Raw genomic sequence first — 27,921 nt, 5'->3', positions numbered from 1 at the left:
AACAGCACGTCCTCTGATCAATGCTTTAAAGGCCCGAAACGGGGATCTGAATAATACTGAAGCGTATGTCTTTTCCAGGGAACCCCTGAATTCCCAAAGGCCTCCGGTGGTCCCTAACTTTGTAAAGCACATTTGCTCTGGCTGCAGATTCCACTATTGGTGTAATGCCATTGTAAACACTTGACGGAAATTGTGTTTTCTACGCCACCGTTCCGCTGTTTGTCGAGCCTGCAGGCTTTAGCTCTGGCTGCATTCACTGAGAGCAGCCTGCTCATACGGTAACGGCACTGACGTTATATCGTGTCTGCCCCCCGCCCTCCTCTTCCTCCTCCTCCTCCTCTGTCTCCGCTCCGCACTGCTGGCCTGTATCCGCTGTGTGTCACAGGCAGCATCTCAGCGTCAGAACGTTTGGCGAGGGAAAACGCGGACTGCGGTGGCAACACTGCGTGCTTATTCTTCGTTGGGACGTTTTGGGGGACAAAAGGATTGTATTTTAATCTCCGCGGTGTTTTGCACTGTTTCTGACGATAATTTCTTGCCTTGACACCCCCTCCCCTCCCCTCTCCCCATATCCCGATTGTGTGGATGGTTGACTGCAGATTTGATGGTGCTGAGCAGGCTCGTTTGATTGAAGGCTTGCGGCCAGGGGGCATCTGTGGGGCCGCAGAGAGAGACAAACCTCTGTCCACGGGTGCGACTCTTCTCTGCACTGTGACTGTGAATGGACTGCGCTCCATCCTTGATTTTCTGCAGTCGCTCTGAGTCATTTGTGGAAGAAGATGGCGGACAGGGCTGAGATGTTTTCCCTATCCACTTTCCATTCCCTCTCTCCCCCCGGCTGCAGGTAAGACCTTACATGTAGTGGAGTGATGATGGGGGGGCGATCCGCACGGCTGATGAGTATACGTCATGACACTAAGAGGCGACAAACATATTTATGTTAGTTTTCATGTCTGCAATAAAACGCATGGGTAGTAAGAGATATTTTGATGAGCTTTGCAGGCCTGCTGCTGCACCCCTGCGCGCCAATAGCTGCTACAGCTGATGGTTTGCGTATTCGAGCTGGTTTTTAAGACGACTTTTATTATTTTCCGAAAAGTGTGTGATGGAAAAATAAATGGCAGGTGACTGAATTGTAGCTGTCGCGACAGGCACCCGCCTTGCGCATTCTCCCTGTGAGGCCCACGCCCTGTTGAGTCCAAGCCTGGCAAGGGCATGTTGCTGAACAATGGTTTACGGAAGTCCAAATGATATTGATGTTGGTTCAAACCCCTCTAATGTGACTTCTGCGACACACTATAAGACAAATTTTGTTGCGTTTTCTTCTTGCCCAAACAGGATTATGAGTGGGACTCTACTTGTTAGCAGAGATCAAGAACTTGTGCTGAATTAGTGATACAGCCAAAGTACTCTCCCCAAGGTTGTCTTTGTGAGGGTAAAAAGGCACGAAATGGCGTTTCATCGATGTAAATGTTAATATGACGTGAAATATTACATCACTTTGGAGTGATTTTGATGAAATAGCGTGCAGAAACGCAGGAATATGTTGGAAAAATATGTTAGATTTCATTGTGTTTCTAATTAGCTCTGATTTCCTGCTGCTGCTGCTGTAGGACTTCCCTCTCTGCTACAGAGTGGGAGAATAAATCCTACTAACAATTAAAACAATTATTTGTGATTGTCTTGCCATACTTGGCTACATGTTTTCTTACTATACCCCGCAGCCTAAACTTTGCTTCCCCCACAGAGTGTCAGAAAGAACAAAAGAAAAATCAAGAAAATTGGGGGAAGAAAATAGTAAAAGTAAGCATATGATGTTGCTCAGAGCACCAGTGAGTTCAAATACAGCACCAGTTCATATAATGCCACATTTCATTGTCCCTGTGTCTGCCTCCACATGTTCCATGCCCTTACAGAATGCAGCCACATTAGCAAGCCAGGTCCCAGTGGATTTTGTAATGTGGGATTTAGTTACATACTGCAGCTTGCATCTTGTGCATGGATCATATCAGGTCAATAGACCTGATTTTTTGCATGACTACCAATGACCTCAGTTTAGAGCATTGAGGCAAAGGTTTGCCCAGTACATCAATATTTTAAATTTACAGCATTGTCAAACAGCTGGAGCTGAAGTTCATCTTTTCGTAATGCAGTCCTTTGACCTGCTCGTACAGTGTATTGTGTCACTGACTCCAAATCTGATGAAAGTGTTTTCGGTTTTCTTCTCAGCTCTCAAAACTAGAATCAGTGTTACAATGAATAAATGTAAAGAGAAGCTGCTTTGCACTGAATTTTGTGTGTATTCAAGAGTACATATTGTTTGTGTGTATTTTGGGTCAGTTATGGATCATTGATTTCAGATCATGAATTACCAGTAAATGACTTTGGTGAAGTATTAGTGGAGCATATGGAAAGGTGATGCCTGCATTTGTAGATCTATTTTTTTCTCTAATGCATTTAGTAATGTGTGTGTGTGTGTGTGTGTGCATGTTTTCTCATGTTGTGTCTCTTTCTCTGTGTTTTTGTGACTGACTGATTCATGGATGTAACCACTGGTTGTGCGATGTGTGGTACAGTAATCTGCCTTACGTAACCCTAATACAGTTTCCAATGGACAACATAATCCATATGAGAGCCTGTCTTTCTCTCTTCTTCAGCACCAGAAATTTATGACAGACTATAATTTCTCTTACACTGAGGGAGCACTCTCTCCTTGAAAATTAAAGTCAGTCTGTGTAAAATATGGTGAACTTTTCATAATATTTCATTTTGGTTGCTTAGAAAATGTGTGAGTATATTTCTTCCAAACGTAAACTAAGAGACATGGGCCCATGTAAAAATGGTGAAATTAATCATTACCAATGGAAATACTTAAAACTTCAGTTTATAGAAGTACTTATATCGAAATGAACAACATTTGGTTTTGCTATGGGTTTTTTAGAATGAATACCCCTCCCTGGTGTGCTCTGCTAGAGCCAAAAACAAAATTGATGACATATTAAATCTGAGGACTAGTGTGCCAACGGCACATACCTTAGAATTCATTAATTACATTTTGTGAAATGATTTTTTTTGTCTTTGGCAGATTTGCTGAGTCTTACTGTTACTGGTGGGATGTCATTGTTTTGGTTGTTCGGCTGCGAGCAGGGAGGGTTGTGTTTGAATAGCTGGTTCCATTTTGGATCTGGTTCCAGGATAGTAAAATGTGTTTGGCTTGGAGTTAAAAAAATCACTGACTGACTCTTTATCTCTTCTGCTTAGCTAAATAACATGTACAGTGTGTGATCTTTGAATGTCAGTGAGTCATATTCTTAAATATAAACTTATATTTTATTTTGTTATTAAGATTTAATATTTTTTGTAAACCTTGTCTCTTTTTCTTTCTAATTGATAGAAGTTAAGCCTAAATTGATTAAACAAGGGCTGAAATTATTTGTTAATTATTTAGTTACTTGATCTACATAAATCAGCAATTATTTAGATAATTGATTAAAATCAATTAAAAACAAATCACAGATTGCAGCTTCTCAAACATGAGAACTTTCCTGCTTTTCATGGCGTTGTGTCACAATAAATATATTTAGAATTTGAACCCCTGATCAGACATTCAAGACATTGGAAGACATTGCCGTTGGCTCTGGGAAACTGTTGATGGATGTGACAGTTTTTGGATTTAATGAAATAATTTGATTCTATATTCACATTTGATTCTATATTCGCAATACTTTACAACAAGATTATGATAGAATTTCCTTCTCATCCCTCCCCCATCCTTCTGTATCTCATATGTTTAGGAGTCTATGTTCCACTTTTGCCTTCCTTGTCTTTGAAGGCTGGTTAAGAAGGCAGAGGGAGGGGTGTAAGTGGTGGTGGTGGGTACGGTTACTATGTGGTAAGAGGCTTAAACCAAATACAGATTCATTTTTGCTAAAGCTTTCCATCTCTGCTCCCCCCCTGCTGTCTCTTTATCTCTTTTTCTGTACTTTTGTATTTTCATCTCTCTCACACTCGCCATGTTCTCACGTGTCAAAGCTATACCAGCGGCTGTTGCTATAGCTTTGTTTGTCCATTCAACAATAATTAGACAAGACATATTTACACAGTCCGTGAGATTTGTTTCCCAACAGTATGATGCCAGCGAGTGTTTCCCGTCCATCAGCAGCATTTGCTTTACATCTAATGACTTCATTAATCCAAATCCTGCCAAATCGGTGTGAAATCATCTGCTCTGAGCAAACCGATGCATCATCTCTGCGCTTGGTTCAAAAATGGCGTGATCTTCAAGTTTGGATCTTACACAGACAACAGAGAGTGCTTCATTAGGTTAAATGCATGACTCATATATGTGTGTACCCGTGTGTGTGTGTGTGTGTGTGTGTGTGTGTGCTTGTGGGTGTGCATTAGTTTGTGTATATCTCTGCATCACTGGGGACTGACAGTGGGTGAAAAGCCTTGGAAATTGATCTTGTTAATGAGTCAGTAGCAACACATCAGATGTCCTTGGCTTTTAAAGATGATGATGTCACTGTGAAGCGGGTGCTGCTGGTTAAAAGGCAGCTTCATTACATCACAGACCCCACTGCCCATCCCCCCCTTTGTATGTGGGTCTACTTTAATACTGTTAATAGAGTCTTTTTCAATTCCTCTCAGGTCCTTATTTTTGTCTCATTTTGACTACAGACATCTCCTGTTCTGTTATTTATACATATATGAAACTTTATAGGCATTTGCTGTATGTGACCCTGTTGTGATCGGACTCACTGGGGTTATTTAAAGACTAGCATCAGGATTCTGGATTAATCTGACAAATATTTTATTGAATCCTCTGTAAAACCTCAGAAGACACTGCAAAATGTTCAAGGTGGCATTTTCAAATATCCAGTTTTGTTCAAAATTTGAGTGTGTAGATGCTCTTCCATATAGGAAAAAAAAAAAATTAAAAATAAAAATGAAAGTCTTCTTAATTAAGGAAGACAGCTGCATGTACAAACACAGAGTCAGTGTATATACACTATTAGACAAGCAAGGATGACAGTGTGCTGGTTTGACAAATTTCTGGTATGGACATGACAGTATCAGAGATGACAGGGAATAACTGTTAGAACAAATGTGGGCTGGAGAGATTGTTGGAGCCTGAGAAGGGCAGGGAGAAAATAAAAAGAAGGACACAGACCTGAACACACAGAGATGGTAGCAAAACTCTAGCAGTGTCAATGAATCTGGGTGTGCCATTGCAGCAGCGTGACTGGCATTGGTGAATTGCAATTTTGTGCTAACTTGTGGTAGGATTCACATTTTGCTCAGCATGTCACAATTCAGAATAGCTAGAGACTGATGTGATGCAAGCCCTTTTCCTTCACAGTTATGGGTGGTGGCGTGGTGATGATGATTCCCCTCCAGCTCTAAAGTCTCAGCTCCAAATTCTCATTATTAAGAGTGATCACACGCAGAGATGGACTGAATGCACAGTGCAGTGTTGGGTGAGCAGCGAGTGGTATGCGACATGGTTTTGACAGCGACTGCACGCTCACTTGGATGCTGTCTAAACACAAAACAGCAACATGTACACATAATGTCAACACTGTTGTGGCTCCATCTCACTATGTGATGTATACTCTGAAATTATTGCAGAACATTTAAAAAAGAGAAAAAGAAGTACACATGAGGTGAAGAAGAGTATGTGCATGTATATGAGGTGTACCTGTACTGGGTTGGTGTGCAGCTGCAGTCAGTCATTTTCACTCTTCAAAGAGAGACCAGAGCCCTTTGGCATGGACATTATTCTGTGTCTGCAGCTTTTCACTTGTACACATTTCCTGGGCTTTGCAGTTTAGGGGAAATGGGGCCACACACTGCGACGTGCATTGCAGAGCCACAGGAGAACACCAACACAAAGCAGATGAACACACAAACAAAATGGAGTCTGGCAATACAGCAGAACAAAGGTGCAAAGGAAGGAACCAGTTAAGAGATAAGAGAAAAGAAAATAAAAACAGATGTTAGATAGTAATAAAGGGCCAGTTCATCCAATGAACAAAATAATACATTTTCTCAGTTACCTTTAGTGGTATGCAGCCATGCAGATAATCTGGGTTTTATTTAACCAGATTTTGGGTTTCAGGGATTCTGCTTCCTTCTCAGTGCTATAAAAGATAATGGGATTTTGTCTCTGGAGCTCATAAGATTTGAGAAACATGTTTTAAAAATCAGCACAGTTTTCCCCCAGAATACTAGGGGGACTGTCACCATTACGATAGAGAAATCACACACACTTACTGTACTCTATGCTGCTCTTTGTGGACTATCCAGAGAACAAACATCATGTCTGAAAAGAAAGGCTTTGGATGAATTTTGTAATAGTGAACTATCAGGGTCGTGAGCATGTACAGACTTTGTGGGTTCAGCAGAGCAAATAAAACCTGGGCAGATGAAATCAAAACTAATTGCATGACCATAGGTAAGCAAGAAAATGTGTTTTTTTTTTAAATTATGGTGAACTGGCCCTTTAAATGTGCTACTGCATGTGTAAATAAATCATTACCATATCCATTTTGGCACATAGTATAGTCTGTTTTTAAAAAAACGAAGTCAGTTGCATTGCTTCCTGTCATCATGAAAAGTCTGTGCACAAAGCCAGTCTAGCCAAGATTTCTAATTCCCCAGTGCACTTACACCTTTTGTATTCAACATTTTCACCTGCCTAGCAACATTATTTTCATCTTTCTTCCTCCCTGTCCACTTCTGTCCACAACTCCTCTGATTACATCTCTGTCATTTCGCTATCACTCTCCAAACCTTCATCAGAAACAAAAAATGACACTTTGTTCCACTTGTGTGGTGGTGGTGGTGTCAGCTGCCTTGGATACAGCTGCACTGACATGGTGTTTTTCCATTGTGAATCACACACCCCGATCTCACACACACACACACACACACACACACACACACCCCACACACAGCCTCCCTGAAGACTTGGATGGGTGAGGAGCTCATTATTGATCTTGTAGTGGTATGCTGTCTGAGTCGGCCACAAACAAGCTGTAAGCTCAGTAACTTCAGTTTGATAAGGAGATGTGATCCTGCTTACTGAAAAGAAGAAGTTTAAAAGAAGCATTAATAATACATTTATTCTGATTTTTTGTTTTGCATGATATTTAAACTATTTTATATTCTCACACTGTGGCTCTTAGAGACCTTCTTTGTCTTGTTTGGTGAACACAGTATTTTACTCTTTTTCACAGAAAGGAAATTAGTTTTGGTGGCTCTTTCTGTCTATGTGTGCTTTCATGTGGAGTAGTCTTGATGACCTAGTCACAGAACCACACACCACACTCGGATTAACACCATTTTTGTGTTGTGTATGATGAGAATGAATAATATTTTGTCTGTGTTGTGTAGTGTAATTTAGCCTGATCTAATCACATGTAGAAAGATGAAATGTTAAACCACTTGTATTTTCTTTTTTATTTTGCTCGAGAATGATGCAGTTTCGTGGACACATCTTACATTTTTCTGCTTTGAATTTACAAATCCAACTAGATCTGTAGATACCAATTTGAAGATGTAAAAGCCATGTTTGTTCAGTCACAAATATATTGAGCAAAACTCAACTCCCATTGTCCAAACTGATTGTTTAAAACAACCCCAGGGCAGATGTTTGAGATGAACCAAGTGTCAGGCTCTTAGCAGTGTTTGAGTGCACATGAACTTAATCACTATTATCTGATCAGGTTTATGGTCATGTTAGGTTACACTGATGACACTTAGACAGCTACAGCAAATCCAATGCGGTTGTTGGTGCGATCATAGATGGAATAGTACTCCCTGAGGAACACATCTCCAAAGATCCACAGGGGTTGTCCATTTTGAGAGGGCAGGTAGGTGGGGGTGATGTCCACTGAACAGTACTGGTATCCATTCTGATAGGACTGGAGATGTAAGCAGGAGATGGAGAATGTCAGTTGTTGAGCACACACATAAAAACACATGGCATGTACATGAAGAGACACACACGCAAATGCATGTGAATGTTATGCGCTCCTGTGGTGACTTGCCTGAACAACATAAGCAGAAGGAGGCAGAGGAAGGGCAACACCGCTGATGACAAAGCTGAGAGTAGGCAAGTTGTTGACCTGGTTGCAGTCCACCATATACTGGAGATCAAGATAGCAGAGGGATCGTGTTTGAGAGGGGACAAAAACAAACTGCTCCACTTGGTACGTTGTTCCATTACATTCCTGCTTCACCACTTTTGATGTACAGGTGGGTTTTGTGACCTTGTTCATAATGATGTTTAAATGCTGCGGCCGGCAGATAGAGTTGTTTCTTTAGGAGGGCTAGTAATGGTGACCTGCTTTCTCAGTACAGCTCAATGTGTGTGAGAATGTGTCTGTCCATTTGTCTTACCTTTCCATACTCGTTCTGTTGGGCTCCAATGGCTTGCATGAGGTTACCTAGAAGCTGGCCCGGGGCTGTCAGCATGGAGGTTCCAGTGTCCACAATGGACTGACAGCCCTCAGAGCACCAGCCAGTCTCTTGACTATTGATCTGGAATCTGCAAGCCACCACAAATGCTATTATTTTTTGCTATAGCCATGTCAGGATACAATGTAATTACAAATCTAGGCGGCAATACTCAACAGTAATTAGAAGATTAATTGATGTGCCATGAAATTTTGAAAAGCACTGACCCTTGAATGCCAATCTGCCAGTAGGTCTCAGCGGTAACAGGGGTCCAGTAGATCTGGCTCTGATATAAGCTGCTGTCCACATCTCCAAAGGACAGCACACTGCCCTGCTGTCCTCCCCTAAAACAGACAACAGTCCCGAAATTAACAGCCAGCATTCCATGTTAGAATATGTGGTTAGTGCCAGTAATGTGTGTATACAATAATAAAGTATGTCCTATATGTTATGCTGTATGTTTTACAGTAGTGAATAGAAGTTTTGTGCCAGTTCTACCTGGAAAGGTAGAAAGCGAATATGTTGGCATCCAGCAGGTTCTGAGAAATCATGTTGTCCATGACAGGAATCTCTCCTCCAGCTGAGATGCTTGGGTAGGACAGGCCAAGAATGCCGTCAAACTGGGCCACCACAAAGTTCTCACCTGGCTCGTTTGTGCTCAGACCAATCTCCTGGTTAGGGATCACAATGCCTCCAACCTGTTGGTCCAAAACCAACCAATATGATAAGTAAGGTGCAAATCATTGATTCTGCTTAGAGCAGGTTCCAACTTTAGCCTATGGAGACAGGTACGGCTGTAGACAGAAAATTAATGGTGTAGACCTCTGTTGTTTTCTATCACAGTACCAAATTATCACAATTATTCATCTAATTCTACATTTTTGTAACATTCAAAATATTTTATCTTGTGTCTAAAAAAGCAAATATGTCAGTGTCTCTGTGAGACGTCGTTTAGTGAGATGATGTTATGATATTAGAAATGTCTTCTTTCTGGTAGTACTATGTCTCAGTACTGATGACTCAGTAAAGTCTTGAATACTTGACTGATGTGCTTGATTTGTTTTGTAGGTTTGACTCACATTGACAGTGTCATATCCAAACACTCCGTAAAGGCTTCCAGCTCCGTAGGGCAGGTAGAAGGACTGTCCCTTTGCACTGTAGGTGGAGGACTGCTTGGGGTTGAACTTTTTGTGTGTGTCTGTAAATGGCATACGTTGGGATTATCACTGGAGCCATCTCCATAAACATGTGCTTTGCATATGCTTGACATATGAATAATTCAGTTGATTATAGAATTCATGAGCTGAACAAATACAGTAGCTAATGCTTGATTAGTGGCACGCATAGAGAACTTTAAATCCCATGTATTTACAATATGTAATCTCTTGGAAAATGCTTATCCTGTACCAGCCTTCTGGAGAAGTTCTTTACATGCAAATGTGCTCCGAAGACAGTGACAGATGAAGGATTTTTTTTTTGTAGTGTAAAGTCTGTTGGTTTGCACTCACTGCAGGCCTGAGTGTTACAGTAGATGGAGTCCACCCATAGGTTGGCAGAGCCGGTATCAAACAGCACCTGGAAGGATTGGGGAGGTGTTCCGATGCTGATAGCTCCGTAGTAAGTGGTCTGAAACAAGATAACAAAAATGTAAGCAAATCAGGCTGTTAATGTTTTCATCAGAATGTTGTGTACAGTATGTAAATGTGTGTTAACACCAGATTTCATACATCAGCATAGTTATTGATGTACATGTTGGCAGAGCTGGCGAACTCATTGGTGCGGTATTTGAGAGCTGGATCCTGGTAAGGCAGCTCAATCCCTTTCTCCCTCAATGCCTGACGCATAGACTTGTGCTTCGTCAGAGGGATCCTGAGGAAGGAGGAAGAGAAAAAATAATAATTTTGACTTCTTGTGGCTTTGAAAGTGTACTTTTGAAGCCAAAAGTGCAGATAAGAAGAATGGAGAAATTCTGAGATAGTTTCCTTACTTGACAATTCCCTCTGCGAGCACCACATAGACCAAAAATGCAACAAGACGCCTCATGATCTTTCCAGTACGCACACACAGCACTCCTGGGTGGATACAACTCAGCTCCGATCTGAACAGGCTTTATATACACGCCCATATCAGACAGACCACTTCAGAGAGGGTGACCTTTTTCCTACAAGCTACATATTTAATTTGCACATCTATCATTAATTCAATATATGCCTCCTGTGATAGCCACACTCTACAAACAAATTCTCCTAATTTAACATATTATGAAACAATGATGAGATGTCACATCCAACGGAATCATCTTGTTGTGACTTTGACTAACTCATCTCCATATATAAATTTCCATATATAAAAGTACTTGCTTTAACTCTTATTTGATCATCATCATCCATCATTATCTATCATAAATAAATAGTATCCCTTCTACATGAAAAATATGAAAGAATCAGTTGCCATTTTTAAATTAAAAAACAATTCACAAGAAATGTGATAAATTAGTCATTTTTCCTTTTAAGAAATTGATGCTGATTACTGAGCTTGTTTTCCCCACAGCTGCCTGCATGGTGTTGGAAATCATCAACATACAGCTTTAGTACAATTTTCTCTGATTAGATATGAGCAGCAAGGTCAAGCTAAATAGTTTGTGTCCAACCGTACTTTTCCACAAATGGAAAATGAACGTGTTATATCTGGACTTCAGTATCAGTAGCAACCTAACCACACAATATTATCAGGTCTTTTGTGCCATGCAGCTTATCATAACTTTAAGTATTGTTTAAATTTGAAAGTTTTTTTATGTTTTGAGTCCTTAAAAAACATTATATAGTTATATACACTTTGTAGCTTAGGGATATGCAGTTAAAATGAACAATTTTTATGCACATTAATTGATGGACCTATTTCCATTTTCTTCTTCGTACTTGGACTGAACAAGCAACAGCCAGAAGGCTTACTACAACAGCAACATTCACTTCATGAAATTTTGATTATATTCTTAACAACCTACCAACCTCAATAGCCTTTTTCTACCCTTCAATATCTGTGCCATTGTCAGCTTTCTATTTTCCCAGTATTTTCTGTCAGCAGGACCTTGTTGTGCATTAACACCCTGATCACAGTGACTTTTTTATGACCCACTTTGTTTTACTTTTAGATGCATCAGCATGTCCTTGTTTGCTCCAAACCAAACCAATGACATTGTGTATACAGGACGCTATATGATTGTCTGATGTAAGCTCACATCCACACATAACATGCGGAGTGTCCTTTTCTTAGTAGGAAAACTGCAATGCAGCATTTTCTTCAACACATTGCAAGCCAACTGCTCTAGAACTGAGAGCCTGCTGAAACTAATGGGGCAAAGATGAGATGGAGCCTAATGACAAAAACTTGCAATGCAATGGATCATTACAGAGTCATACAAACTTCTCTGCTGTCATCTGTTAATATAAGTTCAGAAACTCAAGAACCTGCCACTAATTTGCCTCCATCTGTGTTCATGACATCCACAGCACATACAGTACACGTATTTCTGCACCACTGAAACATGTCACATTTTGTCAGCATCAGTTGTTATAAGAGAAGATTGAGGACGTGGGTGTTTGTATCTCTGCCTATGAGTATATAAGACTGAGAACCAGAACCATATGTCATGAGTTAGAGCAGATTTCCCCTAACAGTGCTCTGTGTGTCCTATACTTCACAGGACTCTGTGAAGTTGTCTCTTTATATCACTGATGAAACATGCAATTTACAGATATGTGTGTCCTTCCTTATTACGTGCAGTGAATGTAGCGCATCTCGTGTTTCCAGGCCAGCCCATGACATCAGCCTGGAGGAGTTTGATGATGAAGATCTCTCTGAAATCACAGACGACTGTGGGATTGGACTCAACTATGACTCTGATCCATATGAGAAGGTACGGCCCCTCTTTGTCGTTAGATTGTTGTTGTTTTTTTAAACTGAAATCTGACCTTTGCTTGCACCTTGTGCACTTTCTGTTTTGGATATGTGAAAATCCAAACTTACGGTATGAACTGGAACATGTTGGTATGCATGTAGATGATTACGCTGCAAATGTGCAAACTTTGACTGTTGTATGCCTTGTAAACATTTTGGAATTACAATTGTGTCTCTGTATTTTTGCCAAAATTTTGCAATAATTCCATGACAAACAGCTTATCTAACTGTTGTTGCTCCTCTACCAATGCTTTGGGTGAATGCTTATCATAGTTCATTAAGGACAGCCTACAGGTAATACAGACAGAAAAGTACACAGATGAGTGCACTGAAAAGAGAGACATGTGTAACTTGAATCTATGGTGAGAACAAGCTCAAACGCATGATGAATTTAAGGTGACAGAAAGGCAAAAAGATAGAGACTGACCCAGTTTGTATGGCTGTTTTAGTTGAAATACGCTTATTTGCATAGTCTGTCATATGTTATGTAACCATCTTCGTAGGTCTGGATTTACAGACTACCTATCTCACCAGCACTGCAGTCATTACAGTAATGGCATAAGCCTCAGATATCCGTATTATAATACCAGGGGACAAAATGAGAAAAAGAGTGAAGCATCTCCATGTACTCTGATCGCCATACCTACTGGATCTGAGCAGTGCACCATACGTACAGTGAATTCCTCAGCATATCATTGAAATTCTATATAGACCTTCCACTAAGCGTCCTATTCAAGTGACTGGGTTGCGAAGTATATGCAAATAATTGAGTCATTAGCTATATCATCCCACATGTTCGACCGGCTTAGACCTCAATTACACAATTTCTAAGAACTGTTATCTTGTATCCCTTCTCTCGCTCACTCTCTTCCTCCACCCTGAGGGGTGTAAATGTTTTAAATATTGGTGGCGTGGAGCCATGGCTGCAGCAGAGGGTGGGTGACCCAGTGCAGTTTGCTGCTATGCAGAGACACCCTCCCTCCTTCCCTCCCTCCCATGTGTCTTCCCTTCCTGATATGCAGAGTGTTGCTCGGAGACAGAACTCAGATTCCCTCCTCCCTCGCTTTCTGCCACCACTCCGTTCCCCTTCCCCCTTAAAGCTTTCCTTCCTTCACTTTCTCCCTTGCTCTCTCCTCTGCCGAGGTGACTTGGAGTGGGGATTTAGCTCAGGCATGGTTGGTTCTGAGGGTTAAGCTCTTGGCGTAAATCTGTGCTAGATATTTTGCTTCCTCCACTTTAATCCACCAACAAAACACATTATGGATAGCTGGCAAAGCCCTTCTGTAACAAAGCTGTTTTTGCATAGCATGAGAGGAGACCTCCCGAGAAACAGAGTGGATTCTCTCTCCGCTTATGCCAGAGAGGTCATATTGTAGTAAACCATGCATCAGTGCCCTCTCTCTCTTCTTTCCCTCCCACATGCTCTACGCAAACACACATCAGACACACATCAGCAGAGGCCCTGACTGCTCACTTCACAAACAGCAAAGCACAGGCCAGAGATGGTGTCGGTCCTTGTTATGTGGCATCCTTGCCGATAGGAAGTAATCTTGCTGACATGGGATGGATAGGACACACACCCAGTTGCCCTCTGAGTGCTTGTGCATACGTTTGAATAACACAGACAGAAAGGCGAGACAGAGAATTTCAGGCACAGTGTATTTCACATCGTTTTTAGTTTTGCCTGCATCAGTAGGGTGGTGGATGTTCTGTCAGCTTATCATCATCAGCAGCAGCAGTCCCTCCCTCGTGCACCGCGCGCTGCTGATGAAGAGAGGCTTTTAGTTTCTCTGTCGCTATGATTTGGTCATATTGGCCAGCATGTCTTTGATGTTTACAAAGAAGAGTCAGTCTAAACAGTGAGATTATCCTCCAGCCCCAATCCCCAGCTCTGATTAATTCCAATTTGTTACGGGGTTCAGGTCTTAATCTGCGTAACCTTTTAGATCAGTACTTAGCCTTTATGACAGGAGCACACGCATACATATGAACAAACAGACAAATACGATGCCTTATTCTGTCATGTGGAGCTGAAGGCAGACAATGAAAGATTGTTCACATGGGTTTTCGTTTCTTTTAAACGGCAATTGCTGGCCGGTTGTTCAGGCTGTCCTTTCTACTATCTGCGAGTGTAACTGGGGGTTAGGTTTTACGACGTGTTTCAGCTGTGTGATTTGGTTTTTTTTTTGTTGTTGTTTTTTTTTCATTTCACCTTTAATATTTTTTTTAACCCAGAATATCAACGTAAAAAGCAGAGACACCACAACAGAGGGACCATCTTCCTTTTTTGTCTCTGAATCTTTCTCCAGAGTCTCTCTCTCTCACACAAACACACATGCACACCCTGCTGCTTTCTGCCTCGTCTCGCCCCTGATACTTCACTTCCTGTCTCTCCGACATCCATCTCTGTCTCTCCAGAGCCCTGATTGAACACCATGAGCGCATGCATAATTCAGTATGTGACAGAGCAGTGGTGTCTGTGTCTCAGCTGCTGTGCTACCCTGAGTTTGAAATGTTGAAATTTAGAGATCACTCTCTAGGTGGTCTCCATTAATCATAGGCTAATAGACATCTGTCATAAATGCCGGCATAAAATTCGATCAGATTTCAAGCCATATTTGGTAAATTGTCTTTACATGGGCACACATGCGCACACACACACAGGCACAATTTATACTATTATTGTCCAAACAAAACAAATGTCAGGGTTATATTTGCAATCATGGGGATTTTGAAGGCATAGCTTCAGTTATCGTTCACGATGTGAGCTAAATGAAAGAAAACATAGATGTCATAAATGATAAATCATTTCCTTTTTCTTCTGTTTTAAAAGTACTGCCTGAGTGATCTAAGACTAATGGCTTTTCATGTGAATAGTGAACATTAGTGCACAGTTCATCTGAACTTTATCCTTCAGTCAGTCCAAAGCAAAACACTTAACCAAACACTGAGTGCAGTAATTGGGAAGTATTGCATTTAAGATAAATCAACAGTTGCATCCTCTGCAGGGGTTTTTGGCACCTCCACTACATCCTTCCTGTTTTCTGTTTACCTGCTGCCTGTTAGATCTTCTTTTCAGTTCTCCACTTCTTTTCTTTCAGCCTCTGGCGTCCACTTCATACGCAAAGCCATGCAGTTGGCGTTCACTTGAAGATCACATCCTTAGTTTTCTCTTTCGAGTATTTTCTCTGTCATCTGACCAGCTCAGTAAGCAAGATGGCCCTGCAGTTCAACCCAAAGCCTCTTCTGGGCTGTATATTGGAGTTGCAATCTCACGATCTTTACTGCAACAGAGTCAGTAGGTACAGAACAGAGACATAGAGCCATGCTGAACAAGCCTGTAGTCCTCCTAATTAGCTGCTCTGCCAATTAACTGGTCTCTGATCAGCATCTGGAGACACTATTGAGATTGTATAAATGTTGATCATAAGCAGAGCTATTTAAAGAGTATATAAATAATAAATAAGTGTGCTCATGACAGTGGACAGTGAGGATTTTAACTATTTTAACTAATTTAATTTTCATTGACTGTAGTTGTGCTTTCCGATGCTCTTGTGAGTGTAAAAAGGCTTCCTCCTCTTCTGCTTGGTGACAGAGGAGGAACAGTCACAGGGCTGAATGGGATGTCCTTGGAAACTGGAGACCAGGGGGATCGATTCACACCAACACACAACTGTTATTTATAGTTCTCACTCTTTAAGCCTGCCTGCCTGCCTGTCTGTCAGGAGGCCCCGTTAAAAGGATGTCTCCTGACAGTGCAGATTATTCTCCCAGACAGATGTGGCATTTTCACAACCTCACTGATGGATATCTGGATTTTTACTGTCATGGCGCTATAGATCAAAATCCCCAGTGATGGATTGTAAGGGGTCAGTGTGAGGAAACAGTATTGTGATTCTTGATAGTAGCATTTGAACTGAGAAGGTATATAATGATTGAGTGTAAGGTTACTCATCACATACAAAAAAAGAAGGGTTTTTTGTTAGAAGTAACTATGCACATTCATCTGTACTCTCACGGTAGTAGATTGAGTGTTGATTTCTGTTGCTGTGGCATAAAGTGGATGCACCAGGCATCAGCAGATTTTTATGTGGCGGCTGGGTGAGAGGGTGAGGTTTGATTTCCCCATTAAAAGACTGCACTGAGATGCAGAGAAACTGCTGAGCTGTTCAAAATCCAGGTCAGGAAATCCATTCTTGTGTTTGCGTTGTCAACTTCACTGTAGATAAGTACTCAAGAAGTTCTCAAGAAATTTCAAGAAAATTATGATTTAACGGCTTTTATTGATATTAGAAACACTTAATAAAGCTTTGTGCCTTCACATAACAGTTATTTCAGCTATTAGTTCTGCCTTGTCACTGACAGTGCAATCACCTTTCAAGTTTAGACGACAATGTAAGGTGTGTCAGTAAGGTACTTCACAGACCTTGCTCCATCATTATACCTTGAATCTAACAACACGGTAACATACACACACTCATGGAGGTGGGGTCTGTTATCCCTCAGAATCATTTTGTGCGTCGCCTTCCTGTAAGCCAGCTGAAACCTGAGATATGTCTGATTGATCCACTCTCATTTTCATCTTTGTCTTTCACACACACACACACACACACACACACACACACACAGGCTCTCCTTTCCTCTCTCTCTGAGCAGTCCATGCTCAAGGCTGCTCCATTATTCTGCTCTCTGCAAGGTTTTTGTATTTAGGGACGTAATTGTTTCCACCTTTTCACTTTTATCTTTTCACAGGAGGTGATAACACTTTGTAATGCTGAAGGCTGCACTTTGCTTTTTCACACACACACACACACACACACACACAGTTGACAGACATTCATTTCCTGGAGGCTAGCACCAGCTAACCCAAACAATAAACATTACTTACCTTATCCTAACTTCAACTAACCTTAAAGCAAGTCTTCACCCTAATATAAGTAAGACAAGACCTCACAATGTGACTGTAAACACATTTTTGTCCTCAAAACTACAGGAATACGCGTCCACATAGACACACACATGGACACACACACACCCACACACACACTCTCTCTCTCTCTCTCTCTCTCTCTCTCTCTCTCTCTCTCTCTCTCTCTCTCTCTCTCTCTGTCTCTCTATCTATCTATCTATCTTGCTCTCTCCCTTCACCAAAAGAACATATCAACAAAATGTACTGTGGTTATTTATGTGAATAGAGTTACCCACCACTGTGCTTTGATGTGTGTGTATGTTTTACAAATTCCCTCTGTGTGATTAAAGAACACTGTGTTGCATGGTGTCCATCTGTGCTCTCCCAGCTCTATTCATCTCACAGACAGGCCTGTTCTTGGCAAGGCTTTTTAAAGAAAAAGTAGTAGACAGTGGATAGAAGGTAGCAGGTTTTTTCTTTGTGTTTGCTCACTACATAGTGTCCCCTCTGCTGACAGGACAGAATATGCTGTTGCCGGTGTGAGAAAATAGAGCAACCTTTATCCTCTATACCTTGTTACAAGTCTTACTCTCCCTCTTCCGCCTACAGGACTCCCTCATTCTGGAGAAGAATGATACACACCACCCAGTCTGCTCCTTCCAGGATGACTTCCAAGAGTTTGAGATGATCGACGATGAAGATGAGGATGACGAGGAGGAAGAGGATGAAGACGAAGAGGTTGACCCAGATGCACCCCCGTCACCTTCTGCCTCCCCTCCTCCCTCCCCTACTCTTGGCACTCTGAAGAGCAGGCCCACCACATTGAACCTCACCACTGCTGTGTCACAGGTAAGCAGCCTCAGACTCTGGTTCTTAGTCTTTGTAATAATTATAAAATCTTCTTCTTCTTTTTCTTAATACCACACATCTTGAATGTCTTCTTATCTGTCTTCTTGTCAGGATTCTCTGAATAACAACAGCAGTTTGTCCCCAAAGAAAGGAAGCTGGCAGGACTCGTTACGCAACCCAGCCTCACAAGGTAAGCGCATGGCTAATTATGTGTAATAAATTTGGACTGTGGTTATATTTTCTTATATCCATTTGTTGGAGCTATGATAAGCTATAATAATATAATATAATATAATATGCACATGTGTAACATGTCTTGAATTGAATTAGAAAGGCAAAAGGAAAGATAAAACTAAGCTTGAAAAGCTTAAAAAAATTATAAGTTGCCACAACAATCAATGTACATAATTTTCAAAAATTTTCATTTGTCAAATGTATTATACACATTCAAAAGATAAATATCTCCTCTTCCTCCAGGCCGTCTGTCTCCAACCCACTCATGTCTGGAAGATGGTAGCCATGTGACAGGCCATTGTCCAGCTTCTCCAGTTTCCCAAGCACCAGGGTCTCAGAGCAAAGGTACTCCACCAAAACAGGCAGGGGAGGGTGTGAAAATCCAGTCCCCTCACAGGCCCCTTCTGTGCGACATGGAGGGCAACAGACGGGAGAGGCTTGAATACGGTAACAAAAAGGCCAATCCAGCAAGATTAGAGCTCATTCCATTAATGTCAGTGTCGTGCTGTGATGTGGAATGAAGTGATGTGATGTGAATTTGATGTGTTTGGTAAAACACTGTCATCTTGATTCTTAAAAAAACAGTTTGTATTAGTCGAGTCTAGGGAATCCTGTCAAGAAGCTTTTGCTGAATTTGCTCATCCCACATCCTTTTTTTAAACTGATGATGATCTGAAGAAGGGGTTAAGCATCTTGAATTCATAAAATCTGTTCATTATTCTGTATTTATTCTTTAAGATCCTTCTTTTTATATAGCTAATTTTTCACCACCAGAACACATTTGATCTGTCTCCTTTCTGTTTTTACATTCTCTGCAACATCCACTTCATAATCCTCTAATAATGTATTTTTATTCTCTCATGATCTTTCTTGTTTCTCCACATCTTTTTATCCTCACAGGCTCATTTGGTCAGCACAAGTCCCACCCTTGCTCTGACAATGGCACTGACCAAAAGGTAGATCCTTCGATCCAGACTGTAAGGGTACCATCCATAGATGAGCGTTCTCAGTGTTCAGATACAGAGGTGGACCATGACCTCAACAGTGATCACAACCACAAACACTCAAACCGGCGTGCCACCGACACCTACACAATCACCAGCGAGTCAGGTATGGAACCGGAGAACGACCTAGACCCAGATGGAACCAGTCGATGCTTGTCATCCACTGCACCCATGGGAGCCAACGACGGTGCTGATACACCCTTGTCTGATGAGGAGCTGGAGAAGGACTTTGAAGTAGAGTTCATGTGTAAGGAGACCTACGATATGGTTATTAAGGAGAATCAGTCATCATACGTGGAATTCCCCTCCATTGAACCCTCTGATCTCGCCTCCTTCTCCAGCTATGTGTCCTCCAGTCGCTCAGATGCTCTTGACCAGTCCAACAGTTCAAATGCTCCGGCATCTGCCATAGGTACAGCAGCTAACGACTCCACTTCTCCATCCTCAGACCCAGGTATAGCAGATATGAACCAGAAGGGTTACTTGACTTCGGACCAGGACAAGGACCTAAGCTCTCCAGGCTCTGACTCTGACATTGAAGGGGAACTGGAGGCAGCTTTTGCCTGTGGAGGACCAGTGGTCTCTAACATGATCTCCTCTATCTCGGAGACAGAGCTGGACTTGACCAGTGATGACAGTAGCAGTGGACGCTCATCTCACCTCACCAACTCCATTGAGGAGGCCAGCTCACCTACATCAGACCAGGAACTTGACCCAGACACAGAGTTAGAGCAAGACAGTGGCATTGTGGGACTGAAAGCATCCCTACTTCTAGGCCAGCCTGACCCAATCAAAGAAGGGTCTCCTTTACCTTCTCCTTCTCCTCTACCATCACCCACTATTGCTACGCCATCACCTGTTGACTCACCCATCTTGCCTCCTGAGACCTACTCTGATGGCCAAGCTCTGATGGGGCTGCAGAATATGGATGATGAGCTTTCCTGTGAGCACCAGGCTGACCCTGATGAGACTCTGCCACCAGCCCAACGCTGTGAAGACAGCCTGTCTAGACAAATGGTGCTGCAGATAGAACCAGACCACAGTCTAGAGAGCTTTAAGCGTTCCTTCTACCTGCCAGTTGGACCCAGGCTAATGCCCAGTGCTGACGATTATGATGGAACCAGTGAGGGAGACTCAGAATCAGAAAGTGAAGATGACCTGAGCGAGAACTCAGACTCACCTTGGCTGCTCAGCAACCTGGTCAACAGGATGATCTCAGAGGGTTCATACCCAATTAGTTGTCCCGAGGAGTGCTTCAAGAGGAAGGTTTCTGTGTCAGATACCATCTCACCATCTTCAGACATTGGAGAGGGAGATGGTTTCAATGATGAAGACCAAGAGAAGAAAGCAGAGATGGAGGGATCAGAAGAAAAAGAGAAGAAATGTGAAGGGTACAGAAAAGAAAGGATGGAACCGGGAGAGAGGAGGAATAGAGTGGAGACTTCGAAAGAAGGATCAATGATAAAACCCTGTCTCTATATGAGCAACCCTACTAATGACACCATAACCCCTCTTACTTTGGAGCGCTGTGCGGACAATGGGATGGGAGCCAGAGATTTCACCTCCTCATATACCACTAAAGAATCTGAGAAGAACTTCACAGACAAACCATGTAAGAATGCCATGAGACACGATGAAGATGAAGAGCCAAATAATGACTTAATGATGCTAGAGGGGAGGAAGGATTTGGACTCACCGAGCCTCAGTGAGAGTGTGGTCAGTGACAAGGATGAAGGACGAGAGACTGAGCCCAGGCCAACGAGCCGTTCATCAGCTTCTCTTGAGCGAATCACAGAGGTTAAAAACAGTCTGACACTGGACATACCGACCACTCAGACTAACCGCTGCTTCAGCCTCACCTACTCCACAGATAATGATGAAGAGGAGGAGGATGGGGACTCTTATCCATTTATGGGTGCCTTGAGGAAGCAGTCCTACAGGGGTAGTGATTTAGAGCTTGACAGTTCACCACCTATTGATACCAGTGTGCAAGACCATGCCTTATCTGACCCTGACCTCCCACTGTGTGAGAAAGATCTGGCTCTGAGGCAACCAAATGAAGATGATGGACTGGCCTACGACTCCATGAAGTACACGCTGGTGGTGGATGAGAATACTACACTGGAACTAGTCAGCCTCAGAAGGTATCAATAGTACTGCACATACAAAGGCTAATAATAAAATGAGTATGTATCTGTTCAACATTTTTAAAAAAAATTAAATAGTAATTCTATAGGGTGAATCTTGTGACTTGGCTTGAGACTGTCTAGTGACTGTCTAGTCCCTAACTGAGATTTGAAACTGGCGAATCTTGTCCTCTAAGGTGCACCTCCGTTCTGAGTGATGACAGTGAGCTCTCCACACTATGTGACGAGGAACCTTTGGGAACAGGAGAGGTGGGCTATGATCGTGATGAAGAGGAAGTGGGACCAGAACTTCTCAGTTCTTCTGAGGACTCCTCCCCTGAGGCTGACCTCCCATTCTCTAAGAAGTTCCTCAATGTGTTTGTCAACAGCACCTCCCGCTCCTCTAGTAAGTCACATACAAGGCCTTCTGGAAAACTCTGAGACGTGTTCTTTTTTTTTCTTCTTCTTTGGGAAATATACACATCCACTTTCTTTCTAGGGTTAGATGAAAACTACAGCTCTTATATCATATACTATAAGGAGGTGGTTAGTTTAGCTTAGCATAAAGATGGGAAGCGGGGGGACACAGCAATCTTGGCTCTTTCTAAAGGTAAGAACCTCCGAACTTTACTCATTACTATGTTGTCTGTGTAGATTCTCAGTCATCCAGATCATCTTGCATAGAAGAGCTTAACTTGGGCAACTGGACTACAGTTTAATCATTACTATGTTATATATTGCTTGTTTGATTTAAAATAGTTCAGCACATAAACTTCAATAAAACTTGCCACTTTTTCACATTCTGGTATGGATTAAAAAATAAAACAAAGGATTCTAAAATGCTGTTCATCAGATGTATCTGCCTGTTCCCAGTCTTTATATTAAGCTAACCAAAACTTCCCCTGACTGTTGCACCATATTTAGTATAAACATGTGAAAGCGGTACCAAGCTTTTAAGTCTCTGCAAGAATGTGAGTAAGAATATTTCCCTAAATGTAAAGCTAATGTATATAGCAACTCTAAACTGTAAACTGTAAAGTCTACAGTCTGGCCCTGCAACTTATTTGCTAAAATTGTCCACTCGCAGTCCTCATTAGGGTTTAACCCATCACTGTCATTATGATACATTAACATGTGATCTAAGTTTGGCAGGGAGCCCACACAAGACCTATGGGAGGGCTCTGCTTCTCAGTATATCCATCATCAATCAGTGCTCTCGCTTCAAGATTCATATCCCTAATGAAGGGTGATTTGCATAATAAAAGGCTCATTACAAAGGCTTCCGTGTCATTTCTTTCTTTTGACAAATCCAATTAGTTTCCAGCTGCACTTCCTCATATAAAGTTTACATTAAAAATGTTCCCCAAATAACAGGCTAGAGAAAAAAATAATGGTTTAGTGTATTTTATGTTGGATATTTAGCTTTCAATTTGGGTGCATTGAAATAATCTAAGTGGTGTCTCTTTGCCACATAGGCACAGAATCCTTTGGACTTTTTTCCTGTACCATCAACGGAGAAGAGAGGGACCAGACACACAGGGCAGTCTACAGGTAAGACAATCTACAGTACATTTTTGACAATGGCATGTCGGTGGAAGAAATTACAGTAAAAAGGAGACTCATAATAATAAATAAAGAAACAGTATGGTGGAATGAATTGTGAAAGCCTTTAGCTCAAATTCTGAAATGACCATTTTGGGGGAAATATAAAACAATGTTTCTTTGAGGTTTTATGATTTTCAGTGTGCTGCAGTGGTCGTGTAGCAATAGTGAATCAATAATTATGTTATTATGTTAGTGAGGATGGCAGATACAGCTGGGCTCGAGAGCTGCAGGGTGTCCAGTAATAATCACATCAGCCACCACCTGTGTCTGTGGTTTTCTGTGTGTGTGTGTGTGTGTGCGCATGTGTGTGTGTGTGTTTGTGATTGCAAGTGCGAGAGAGTGCACCTCCTTGTGCACTCATACGTGATATGCATGTATAATTTTGTATTTGCTTTACCACAGTGCTCTTTAAGTGTGTCCCCACATTCAAAACTCCCCTTTACTTCCACAGACCATATTTCTGTATCAGGTGTTTCATTACTTCTCTTTGTCTACTCCCCATTGGAGTCACCTGAAACCCAAACAGATGCTTCCTGATCAGATGAACTTCTTTCTATAGGATGCCCTGCTGCAGGGATACCATTTACAGACATTTAATGGAGATGGGTTTCCTTTTCTGTCCTCCTCCTCTCTGGTGGTCTTTGCAGGTTCATTCCCAGACATGCAGATGAGCTGGAACTAGATGTGGACGACCCTCTATATGTGGAGGAAGAAGAGGATGACTACTGGTACCGAGGTTATAACATGCGGACAGGAGAAAGGGGCATTTTTCCTGCCTTCTATGCCCATGAGGTCATAGGCCAGTCTAAGGAGTTGTTGGGTGAGTTGAGAGAGATCGCCTTCTCTCTTTTTTCAATGTGAATGTGAGAAGAATCACATGTTTTGTATGTATGTGTCCACATTACACCCTGTAGGCATGAAAAGAAATCCAGCGTGGATCGAGACTTTCAGTGTTCAGTTTTTGGGGTCTGTTGAGGTACCTTATCACCAAGGCAACGGGATTCTCTGTGCTGCCATGCAGAAAGTAAGCTAAGTGGAAAGCAGCAAAACACATGCCCAGAAGCACAAAACAGATACAAGCATGTATGCTGTATGCACCGTTAAAGCATGTTTGTGAAAATATTTTCTGTCGGTTAGATTGCGATATCAAGGAAACGGACGGTACATGTGCGACCTCCTTCTTTGTGTGAATTGGAGATTAGCTTGCAAGGAGTGAAACTGATTATGAGCTTGGAGGATGAATATGACACACTCGATGAGGTATGGACAGATGAACGATCAACAAATGTATCAATAAATTACTCACTCAAATAATTCAATATCAGTGTTTCCTTTTATATATTAAATATATACACTAAAATTTCATCGATGATTTGAGTAAACTTTTTCATTCTTTTTGTCTGTCTTTGAATTTCTCTCCATCTTTAGTATGACAGATGTAGTCACTTCTTCCAGATGAAGAACATCTCATTCTGTGGATGCCATCCAAGGAACAACTGGTAAACAAACATAGTGGTTTTCTGCCTGTAAGTTACCAGTGCACAGTGTAACTGATCTCATCATATTATATGCTTCTGCCTGCAGCTACTTTGGATTCATCACTAAGCACCCAATGCTGAACAGATTTGCTTGCCACGTGTTTGTTTCCCAGGAGTCCATGCGGCCTGTAGCAGAATGTGTTGGGTGAGTCCTAGGGACATTATTATAATATCTGTGCATTTGTTATATTATAGACATATTTACCTAAACTGTAAATGCACTTTAAGTGCTGAGATGCTAAAAATGCTAACAGTGCTAACAAAGGGTTGCACTTGAATGCAACTTTAGCACAATGATCCAGTTTTATTTTATAGTATAGTCTTTTATGTGTGCACGTGTGTGTAAGGTTAAATAATGACTGCAGGCTTAGTCATCTCTGAATCAGTCATATCATGCTTGAATAATTAAAGAAAGTCTCTGAATGGAGCACAGGCAGGCATGGGATGGGAAAAAATTGTCTCATTTATCAGCTTCTGTCTGTGGAATGAGGACATTAGTTGTGAACACCCTCCTTCGATCCAGCGAGGGTGCTTCTGTATTTGCACTGGAGTTATTGTCATTAAGTCATCTTTGTACTTGCACCAACCAGCCATTTCTTAGTGAACAGCCAGAGCATGACTGTGTAAAATCTGTTACTAGCTCACAGTTGATCATTACTCATGCTCTCATCTGTCTGTCTTTTCTGCAGACGAGCCTTCCAGGAGTACTACCAGGAACATCTGGAGTACGCCTGCCCCACTGAGGACATCTACCTGGAGTAAGAAGTGTTGCCATGACAACAGCCTTCTTCCTCCACAGCTTGTGTATGTTCATCGAGTTTGCCACCAGAGGGAGCTTTCAGTGGGGTCTCCTCTCTATTGTAAAATAATCTCCTGTGTCCCTCTGAAACTGGGATCTTCATTTCTACAGTATGCTAGGCATTTGACTGATTTCATTCATCTCTCTCTCTCTCTCTTTGTTTATTTCCATCACCTCGATGGACTGATTGCCTGTTTCCTTTATCTTTTTCTATGATATAAAACTAAGACGCTGAGCACCTGTTTATTTAAAGGTTCCTCTTTTGAAACAAAAACAATATACCTACTACTGCTGTTTCACTTTTCAATGCATGGCTAGTAGGGTTACTGCACACAGACACACGAAGTACACATATCCAAGTGAATGGCAAGCAGCTCAACAATCTGTAAGGGAATGATGTAGAATCACGAGGTTGATATTTAATTAACTGTAAATATGTATTTGTTCAACATTGACAGACTGCTAATTTGATTTCTACTGATAGTGACACTGGAGCAAAGTAGAGAGATTACAGTGAACTGTCCTTGGTCCATGCTTACCCCTGTGTCGCGTACAAGACGTAGTGTATGTTGTAAATAAATGTATAGAAAGTAGACATACAGGCGCCTCATCCAGACTAATTAAGAAACGCTCGCAGCTGAGGCTGATGCAGGATGGATTTTGTTTTGTTGTGGTTATTACCAAGTCGGTCTGACAACAGTAACTGCAGGTGTAAGAGATTTCAGAGCTGTAATGACTTGGAATGAATTTTGAATGTCATTAGCCCTGCAGGTATTTTCCTTCAGCTTAGATTAGGTGCAGTAACTGTCAGCATATTTCAATGAAATGACAGAACCATTTTACTTTTGTCCAGTCCTCAAAGTTGCACTGCTTGCTGACCCTCACCGTGGGGAGCTTTCATTGGAAATCACTCAGCTGTTAAAATTATAAATCACAGATCACTGCAGGCTTTGCTATGATTGATGTGACTTTTGGGGTCAAATACAGCAAAGGCCCTCTGAAAAGCCATATTGTACCACCTCTGACTGTTTAACTCTGGTTTTTAGTGACGTCCTAGTCTCCGTTTTCTTTTGACTTGGCAGTTTCAACGAGGGAAAAGGAATGACTAGATTGACCGGTAGCCACATGTCAGTTATACTGTAATGCAGTGTGCCTACTGTACAGTGAAAGCGTCCTGCTAATACTTGGTCCTGGTATCACAGTGTAATCAAACCTTTAATAAAGCATTAAACGGGATGTTTTATAGTTATGTAAATGGATAGACTTTGATCTTGTTTTTGTTTTTTTTTTCTCAGTATGATGGATAAAAGGGATGGCCTCATATTTCCCCATTTATTTATTTGCTTTTAATCTGGTCAAAGGTTAAAGCATCATCCGCACATTACACAATTCTCTGGGGTTATTGTGACAACTCACAACTTACAGTCTTGCACCTTATATAAAGGAGGCCATCTGAAAATTCAGACTCTGATGTTTGCCACCCCCCAACCATTCCCACTGTTCTTTCAGACACTGTTTAGCATCTTGTTCTGCTGCTTTCAGTCACAGTCCGCCAGAACAAGCACCTCAGACCTGCAGGACTGCTGATGTGGCAGGCAGGAGGAAGGTAGGGTGTTATCTACATATGTATCGCTGTCAGTTAGATCATGTATATACAATAGCGAATATAAGATAGTGCTGTGTCCTTTATGTTGAGTATGTTATGAAATGAATATGTACATTAATTAAAAAAAAATTAAAGAAAAAGATCACAACCAGACAAATACCCCTGAAAGAAAAGAAAAACACATAAATATCTGTGATCTGCAATAATTTTATTTTGTGTCTACGCAAGATGTTAACTCACTATCTGTCACACAGGTGGCATTTGGGTTCCTGCCAACTCCATAACTCTCTACAGACAGGCTTCAGCAGCACATTTAGGGCATATTTGTAAGATGTGACATCATTAGTGTGTGACATACCCACCAGACTAACGACCAGTCTGCTGTTAGAGCTGAATAGTGACAAGTCAGCCACCACTGGAAAACTATTGCGTCTTGCCGATTATAGTAATCACCTTTGAGCTCCAACAGTGTGACCCACCTCTGATCTGTATCTATTTGCTTCTGATTACGTTTTTCTATCCTGTTACAGCCTAGTTAAAATCCTCCTTTCCACAGAGCTACACAAAAACAACTTCTGAGGATGATCTAGTCCCATATAGCCGCTGAGACAGTTAAACCAAACTTTTGACTTTACTACATTAACAAGATTCTTCACTGTATACCTAGAGCAAAACAGTATGTGACAGAACAAACATATCCTATCTTGTATCTTTAAAAACAAGGACTTGTAAAATTCCAGGGAAAAACAGAAAAAAAGTGACAAAAAAAATCTCACTCTGCCTTGTCATGGGTTTGGTCTTATGAATAAAATATATGCTTGATGTCCGAAA

At 41.6% G+C, this 27,921-nt stretch overlaps 2 protein-coding genes across 5 annotated transcripts; one reads left to right on the top strand and one right to left on the bottom strand.

Moving 5' to 3' along the window:
- The first annotated feature begins 330 nt into the window (after positions 1-330).
- Positions 331-27,921, top strand: mapk8ip2 (mitogen-activated protein kinase 8 interacting protein 2). 4 transcript variants are annotated; one of them, XM_046393652.1, is made up of 16 exons: positions 331-844; positions 12,274-12,379; positions 17,939-18,178; positions 18,290-18,368; positions 18,656-18,757; positions 19,313-21,560; positions 21,740-21,948; positions 23,018-23,093; positions 23,795-23,967; positions 24,062-24,171; positions 24,285-24,407; positions 24,576-24,646; positions 24,732-24,830; positions 25,375-25,443; positions 27,027-27,090; positions 27,345-27,921. In XM_046393652.1, exons 1-16 carry the CDS (start codon positions 780-782, stop codon positions 27,372-27,374), a joined length of 3,864 nt encoding a protein of 1,287 aa, XP_046249608.1. In that variant the 5' UTR covers positions 331-779; the 3' UTR covers positions 27,375-27,921. The 4 variants fall into 4 exon arrangements, with proteins under 4 accessions (XP_046249608.1, XP_046249606.1, XP_046249609.1 ...); XM_046393650.1 differs by having other exon boundaries at positions 18,656-18,859; XM_046393653.1 differs by lacking the exon at positions 24,285-24,407 and having other exon boundaries at positions 18,656-18,859.
- Positions 7,465-10,690, bottom strand: LOC124061617 (gastricsin-like). The gene is made up of 9 exons (XM_046393655.1): positions 10,451-10,690; positions 10,191-10,332; positions 9,972-10,089; positions 9,543-9,661; positions 8,962-9,161; positions 8,691-8,807; positions 8,407-8,554; positions 8,055-8,153; positions 7,465-7,928 (listed from the first exon to the last, which is right to left on the bottom strand). Exons 1-9 carry the CDS (start codon positions 10,504-10,506, stop codon positions 7,764-7,766), a joined length of 1,164 nt encoding a protein of 387 aa, XP_046249611.1. The 5' UTR covers positions 10,507-10,690; the 3' UTR covers positions 7,465-7,763.

This window comes from Scatophagus argus, chromosome 7 (genome assembly GCF_020382885.2).
Source record: "Scatophagus argus isolate fScaArg1 chromosome 7, fScaArg1.pri, whole genome shotgun sequence".
Classification (NCBI taxonomy): Eukaryota; Metazoa; Chordata; class Actinopteri; family Scatophagidae; genus Scatophagus; species Scatophagus argus.
The sequence above is the reverse complement of the archived record's forward strand: the minus strand, read 5'-3'. Positions and strand labels throughout refer to the sequence as shown.